The sequence below is a fragment of the Neoarius graeffei genome, chromosome 9 (assembly GCF_027579695.1).
Source record: "Neoarius graeffei isolate fNeoGra1 chromosome 9, fNeoGra1.pri, whole genome shotgun sequence".
NCBI classification, from domain to species: domain Eukaryota; kingdom Metazoa; phylum Chordata; class Actinopteri; order Siluriformes; family Ariidae; genus Neoarius; species Neoarius graeffei.
This window is the reverse complement of record NC_083577.1, coordinates 44,803,404-44,811,462: the sequence shown is the minus strand read 5'-3', so window position 1 is coordinate 44,811,462 and position 8,059 is coordinate 44,803,404. Positions and strand designations below refer to the sequence as shown.

Sequence of the window (8,059 nt, the reverse complement as noted above, 5' to 3'; positions counted from 1 at the left end):
GACAGCAGGAAATGTTTCCGACGTTATTGTTAAATCATACTTTTGGAAATATAACATTTTGGTGTGTCTGAACTTTTTGTGTTGTTCTCAAGGTTTTTTTTCATCCGGATCACTAGAAGCACCAGATACTGTATCGTGTTTGTATTCTGCTCGCATGTCTTCACATAAAGGAACTGGTTTATGTTTACTCATATACATCTTTATGAAGGGCGGCACGGTGGTGTAGTGGTTAGCGCTGTCGCCTCACAGCAAGAAGGTCCTGGGTTCGAGCCCCGGGGCCGGCGAGGGCCTTTCTGTGCGGAGTTTGCATGTTCTCCCCGTGTCCGCGTGGGTTTCCTCCGGGTGCTCCGGTTTCCCCCACAGTCCAAAGACATGCAGGTTAGGTTAACTGGTGACTCTAAATTGAGCGTAGGTGTGAATGTGAGTGTGAATGGTTGTCTGTGTCTATGTGTCAGCCCTGTGATGACCTGGCGACTTGTCCAGGGTGTACCCCGCCTTTCACCCGTAGTCAGCTGGGATAGGCTCCAGCTTGCCTGCGACCCTGTAGAAGGATAAAGCGGCTACAGATAATGAGATGAGACATCTTTATGAAACTCAGGGTCTGTTTAGCCATGTCTTCACATGATTTTTCACATGATGCTGTGTTATGACTTGATTCACATAATATATGTTTACTTGAGCTTACATGCAATTTCAGAGCATGTTGAAATACACCACATTTTTCACAGGATTTCACACATGAATGTACACAGTTATTTCATAAAGCATAAAACTGGCTTGTGCGTAAAGAATTAAAGTTAGATTTAACAAGTGAGGGGGGGGAAAAAATTCATTTCACAACAGGTCACACACCTGCATGTTACACGCAAACAAGTTTTCTGAGGTCCCAGAACCTCGAAGTGCTCCTAATAGCATTTTCAGCAGTTAAGCCCATTCTTTTGTTTTGCAAGCATATAGGAATTTGAGAAATTTATTATTGATTAATACTTTGACTTTTTTCGTAATTATTTTTTGATACTTTCATTTTAATATAATCAATGATGTTGAAGATCATTTGTTATATAAAGGGAAAAACATGTTATTGCCCAAGCAACATGTAGTCATATATAAAATAAATATATGACTAATAGCACGTCTACTGTAGGTCATAGAAACACTTTCGATACGCCGCCCTCATTTTAGGGGTCAATTTTAAAGCTCTACGTAGAATATTTGTTCCGTTTGCTTTTTTTCGAACATATAAAAAAGCTTATGAAAAATGTCTGTCGATACTTGTGCTAATCTCACACTGAAAATATGACAGAAATCAAACCTTTAATTGAAGTAAATTTATTCAGTGAAAGCCTTAAAAAGTTTTTAAACAAAACCATATCACAGTTATTGACACCCCGGCATTTGGCAATAGTGCTGAGTTTTCACCTTTAACGTCTGATGAGATTAGAGAACACAGAAAGGAATCTGACACCATTCCACAATCGCCTCCAAGATCTGTTATGGACTCCTCTCCTCTAACACGCTCCACAGACTTGGGATTTACAGCAGGACACTGGAACGACGGTTTCAAAAACTTGAGTGTGAACCGTTTTTGTGTGAATGTTTTGGATTGGATGCATTTATTGTCCTGTGAAAGCTCCAATTGTGATCCAGTTTTAGCTTTTTTGGCACAGGCAGCCAGATTGTCATTTAATATTTCCTGGTACATGATGTGTTGTATCCCAAGATGAATTTCCAGGACCTTTGAAGAAAAAACAAAACAGTCCTCTAATATCACACATCCTTCACCAGCAGTGGGGGATTAGGTTCTTTTCTGTATGACCTCTTCACCAAAACCATCTTGAATATTTGTTGCCAAAAGCTCTATTTTTGTTTCATCTGATCACAGAATGCATGAAAATCAGAGGGACTGAAACGGACTGATGTAGAAGGCAGGAAGCGGGAGTGTATAGATGACCTTAGATGAACCTGTGAATGAACAAAAGACCAGAACTATACTCCTTACACGGAGGAGCAGTGACGATGACTTCTCATCCTCTGAACATCAAGCACATGATGCAACACTTATTTCAGTTCTGTCATGTATACACGTTTAAACAGGTCATTTTTCATGATCGGCAAACATACGTCTGGTATTATGAAACAATGATAAGGCCTCACCAATTCGATTAGTTGGTTCTCGGAATCGCCGCTTGAAGAAAATGGAAAAAAAAAAAAAAATCTAAATCAAACTCCCACCAACAGAAAAACATCGTGGCTGATGGTTCAAAATACTGAAGACTGCAGGTTGAGGTCACGTGATGCCAAAAACCAATCAAATCGCCCCTTTCACTTTAGATAAAGACTTGTGGAAGAAACATGGCTGTGGAGGGGAATCCTGCAAAGCCTGTGATTGTTAGGATATGCAGCGAACAGAAGCGTAAAATCTTTGACAGGTGTGTCGAACTTCAAGAGGGGGAAAACTTTGCACAGTTGTACTCAAGATGCCGTGAGCTTGTTACCCTGCGATGTGCCAACTTGGACTACAACTCTGTGGCGGTGGGTTTGGTTTATATATTTCATTGATTGATGTGAGGGGCAAACAAAAAATAATGTATTGTCTTTGTTTTGTTTCTCTATTATGAAAGCCCTCCATTTCCACCACTAATTTTACCATCCGAGCATTTTTTAAATTTTATTTTTATTTTGCTCGCTCGCGTCATATTTTTCCTGAAAAAATCCAAGAACCAACTAATTAAATTGGTGTGGCCTAAGAGTATTTTATAAACTGCCCCAGGTCAAAATGGGTATATGATGTACAGTTAAAGGATAAATGATAAGCAATGAGAGAAAAAACATTTAAAATTTAATTAACTAATTTCTCACTATTGATTGAGTTAGAAAACATCGAAAACAGCATCAATTGAAACAACTTAAATAATGATTTTAAAATGGAAATTGATGGCTTGTAATACGTCACTGAAACCTTCCATTGTTGGAAGGAGTCCATCATTTGTAATAATTGTTTACAGCCCCCAGGTCCAGAGGAGGCCTGGATTCTACATGACTGGCAGGCGTGAACTTCTCTGGAGCACAGGGATCAGAGGTGAGAAGGGGGGCGGCGAGTCCAACCCCAGCAGTTGGCGTGTGCAGGACTCCCAGTCCCAGCCAAGCTCCAGCCTGCTGCACATACATGGGTACTGCCTGTCTGCCCAGCACACCCACTCCACTGCCCTCTTCACTGCCTCCCAGCAGGCTGGCCTACACAACAAACATGAGTATAACAGGACATGAACAAAACGCCTTACCACTAACACTGCTGGAAAGTCAAGAAAATGCAGAGCAAACAGGGCTTCTTGCCTGGGCTCGGGGTCGTCAGTGAGGCGGAAGAGAGACTGGAACACCTCCCCGTCGGTCATCTTCATCACTCGCATCAACTGTAATACCAGCAGCGTAGCTACCAGCTTCAAGATGTCAGCATGAGCCTTTGCACCTGAAACACACACCAGTCCAAAAGATTTAACTTGTAATGCGTTTCCTTCAAAGCAGAATTCATCATAAATTTAAAGGTTCTGACTGCAAAGTTGAATTCTGGGCAAAATGTTCTATGTCTACAGCTGTTGGAGATTTGAGATGTTTCGCTGCTGCACACACCGTGTATCCTATGTGTAAATGTTTTGCTGAGATATATAAAAAAAAGGTGTCCCACATTTTACGATTCCAAAAATTGCCAAAGCAAGTGAGCAACAATATCACGTGACCACCATGGGGCGTGTTTGACCTAATTTTAACCAAAACAAGTCGGCATGGGCAAACATGGTGGACTCCGCTCTCCTGCTAGTTAAAAGCTAGCAGAAAAGAAAAGGAAAGCCTGCCTCGTAAGTGCAACTGCAAGATAGAGCAAGGTTAGAGGACATGCAATTCTTCTGGACAGATAGCTAAATTATTCTAGTTAGCACTTATCTATTTTAGCTTTAGAATGCATGGGCTAGACTCCACGGTAGCAAGTATGGAGTTATAGGGGCCTTTCACATGATGTCATCGTAACTGCGGCTTTGTTTATCCAGCCAAGCTTTGTGTTTAACAACGACCGGCACAAGTGGATGCGAGTGATTGTAAGCTCAAATCAGTAAACATCTGCAGATAAACTTTTATCAGTTACATCTAAAAGAACAATGCCAGACAGCTGTAGTGCTTTTGGATGTAATAACAGACGTGAAGATAAGCCTTGCTTAACTTTTCAACGCTTCCCGGCGAACCCACAAAGACGTGAAACATGGTGGGCTGCAGTTAAACAGGAAGACTGGATGCCAACAAAGCATTCCCGTGTGTGGAGAACATTTCATATTAGGTTAGTGTGAAAGCTCTGTGTAACGTTTAAATGTACAGTTGTGTTCAAAATAATAGTGTGTTTAAAAACGTGAGTAAAGCTCAAAATCCTTATAATAGTTTTTATTTCCATGCATTGGGAACACTGCACATTATATTCTACATCAAAACATGAAGAAAAATGTATCAATATTTTAATTACTTTACAGAAAATGAATGAACATTGGGCTGTTCAAAAAAATAGCAGTGTCTGCATTTTTCATTACAAACTCCAAATATTTACTGTATAAACTGAAAAAATCTGAAGGATTTAGTATTCCTGTGAATCACTAAACTAATATTTTAGTTGTATAACCACGGTTTCTGAGAACTTCTGGCACCTGTGAACAGGTATTCCAGCCCAGGATGATTTGACAACATTCCACAATTCCTCTGCATTTCTTGGTTTTGCCTCAGAAACAGCATTTTTGATGTCACCCCACAAGTTTTCTATCGGATTAAGGTCCGGGGATTGGGCTGGCCACTCCATAACTTTCATTTTGTTGGTCTTGAACCCTGATGCTGCTCGCTTACTGGTGTGTTTGGGGTCGTTGTCTTGTTGAAACACCCATTTCAAGGGCATTTCCTCTTCAGCATAAGGCAACATGACCTCTTCAAGTATTTTGATATATGCAAACTGATCCATGATCCCTGGTATGCGATAAATGGGCCCAACATCATAGTAAGAGAAGCATCCCCATATCATGATGCTTGCACCACCATGCTTCACTGTCTTCAGAGTGTACTGTGGCTTGAATTCAGTGTTTGGGGGTCGTCTGAAAAACTGTCTGCGGCTCTTGGACCCAAAAAGAACAATTTTACTTTCATCAGTCCACAAAATGTTTTTCCATTTCTCTTTAGGCTAGTCGATGTGTTCTTTGGCAAATTGTATCCTCTTCAGCATGTCTTTTTTTTTTTTAACAGTGGAACTTTGCGGGAGCTCCTTGACGATAGATTAGCTTCACACAGGCATCTTCTAATTGTCACAGTACTCACAGGTAACTTCAGACCGTCTTTGATCACCCTGGAGCTGATCATTGGCTGAGTCTTTGCCATTCTGGCTATTCTTCGATCCATTCGAATGGTAGTCTTCTGTTTTCTTCCACGTCTCTCTGGCTTTGCTGTCTATTTTAAAGCACTGGAGATCATTTTAACCGAGCAGCCCATCATTTTCTGCACTTCTTTACAGTATACGTTTTACCTCTCCAATCAACGTTTTAATCAAAGCACGCTGTTCTTCTGAACAATGTCTGGAACGACCCATGTTTCTCAGGTTTTCAGAGAGAAATGGATGTACAACATGTGCTGGCTTCATCCTTAAATTAGGGCCACCTGACTGACACCTGTTTTTTCACAGAATGAATGACCTCACTAATTAAACTCCACACTGCTATTATTTTGAACACGTCCCTTTCACTTAATTATTCAATTACAGACTCAGGAGCATGCATATCATGAATGTTGGGTCTGTTGGTTTTCTATGACTCTACTACACCTACTGGTAAATTATTTGCCATGTAGTAATATAATTTCCACCAAAAACAGTGATTGATCTGGTTAGTCGTGTTGGACTGCTATTATTTTGAACACAAGTGTATATCTGGATGTGGGCTTCGGATGCGATATATTTTATTAGACCTAATGCTTGGCGAGACTAGCAGCATGCTTGTTATGTACTGATAATGTACACTAAACTAAACATTATAAAATGTTAGATCAAGGCCCTGGCTTGTTTATTACTATTAGAAGTCCATATCTGAGCTTACCTTTGTAATAAGAAGGTATTTTTCTTTATCAAGAATTTCCCATAACATTCTGGCATAAAACCTGCCTCAAAATATTGGTAGGCATCTGTACTTTCGTAAGCCTTTAGCATCGCTGGTGTATTTAGAAATAGTAAATAGTTCAAGATGTTATAGTGTCCCAAATCCGGTAGCTGATTTGCCGGACACTTTTCAAGCGGAATGAATACATTTGTAGGTAAATTGAGATGAGATACAGAGAGAGAGAAAGAAAACTGTCTGAATCAGTGCAGTGGGCAGAATGAATAATAATAAAAAACATTTGTGGGTAAATTATATGGATCTGTGATGCCTACATGTTTCAGCTTTTGGATAGAACACAATCTGCTGGTATGGACCCTTTTCACGTGACGTCACGACAAACGCGGCCGCCATTTTGGACATGTACTACCAGTAGTTTACCACAGCCAGCATTGAGGAACGGCAGCAAAGAAAGTGTTTATTTTCAGCAAGACTTCCATCATGCCACTATATTGTTGTGCACCTGGATGTAGTAACCATCAACAAACAAGGCAAGGGTTATCATTTTATCAGATCCCGACGGAGAAGATGGATAGCGGCCATTAACAGATTGGCAGCCTTCGGCATACCAGCGCTTGTGTAGTGACCACTTTGTTGGAGGTAAGACGAATAAAATTAGCCAGAAAAGGCATTACATTGCTGTTAACATTCTGTGGCGGCGAGTGTGTAACCAAATAGGCTAAAATAACCCATTGTAACCTCTTTGTTCATCTGTAGTAGCTATTAGCTAACGACATTAGCTAGCGTTGTGTTCCTTTGCTGTTGGTAGACTGTAGGACAGATCAGAGGCAGTGTCCTACAAACAGCGCTTAATTTGAGGGGGAGCAAGCCGGAGCGCGCTCCGGAACCTCGGGCGTTGGCTCCAGCAGCTATTTACACTGGATCCGGTGATCCGACACCTCTTTTGACTATGTAACAAAAAAAAAAAAAAAAACACAAATAATTAAATAAAAAAATGCAAGTTTATTTAGTGTTAATGTCTGATTTTGATATCTGCCTTGTTGGTGATTTCTCTCATGAAACAACATCCACAAAATATCTGCAGATGAACTTAATTTGCAGTGTTATTACAAAACATGCCCAGAAGCGCAGCGCCCCCCTTCCCCCCTCTTTTTTTCCGCACCGGAGCCGCTCATCCTCTGTGCTCCGGGACCTCCCACTTTACAAATTAAGCACTGCTAAGTGTTCAAAATAAGAGGAACATGTATTTGTCTCTTAAATCCAGGCCGTTCCCTGTAATCTGTAACAACGGTTAGAGAAAGTAATGGCAAATAGTGAGTGCACAAACCATAGAAGGTAAACTGTACACAGCGCCAGGGCAGTGTGATGGTATGTCTACTTTTAGATTGTGTTAGCTTATCAATGAACTCACTCGACGAGTTTCACGTCTTTACGACGGATACTTAAATGTGTGTTAGGTATTATTGTTGCAGTCTAAGCAGTCATTGTAGCAGCTAGATGAGCGAGAACCGAAAGGGTCTGTGCCATAAACCGTTATTTCTGTACGGCGTTGCTAATGTGTCGTTACTGTTATTTCTCCCTCTGCTCGCCCTGTAAATGCCCTACGTCGCTGGATAGCGAAGGTGTTTTCTGCATCTCGCTCCTTTTTCTTGTATGTTCTCCGTTTGTCGCCTTCCTCGCATTCAAACCAATTCGAGCCGAAGTCCGCTACATGTCCAAAATGGTGGTCGTGTTTACGAAGGTCACGTGACTGAAAAGGGTCTATAATCTAAATTTTTAATCAGCACAATGTTTTCTACATGTCTCCATTTTGGTGTGATGCAGTTCCATAGTTATGATAATTATTTAAAGCTCCTCACATAAAAAAAAAAAGCCCTCCCCATGTTCGGCTATTTCCATGGGGCCATACTGTCTACCTCGAGAGAAAGGAAAAC

At 40.9% G+C, this 8,059-nt stretch overlaps 1 protein-coding gene across 2 annotated transcripts in view; it reads right to left on the bottom strand.

Annotated features, from left to right (window-relative positions):
* Positions 1-1,313: 1,313 nt before the first annotated feature.
* Positions 1,314-8,059, bottom strand: part of parp4 (poly (ADP-ribose) polymerase family, member 4) — a 66,112-nt gene continuing 59,366 nt past the window's right edge. For both annotated transcript variants that reach the window (XM_060929574.1, XM_060929575.1), the window contains 2 exons: positions 3,334-3,466; positions 1,314-3,234 (listed from right to left, as the gene is read on the bottom strand). In XM_060929574.1, coding sequence (XP_060785557.1) covers positions 3,033-3,234; positions 3,334-3,466 — 335 coding nt within the window. In that variant the 3' untranslated portion in view covers positions 1,314-3,032. The remainder of the gene's footprint in view (positions 3,235-3,333; positions 3,467-8,059) is intronic.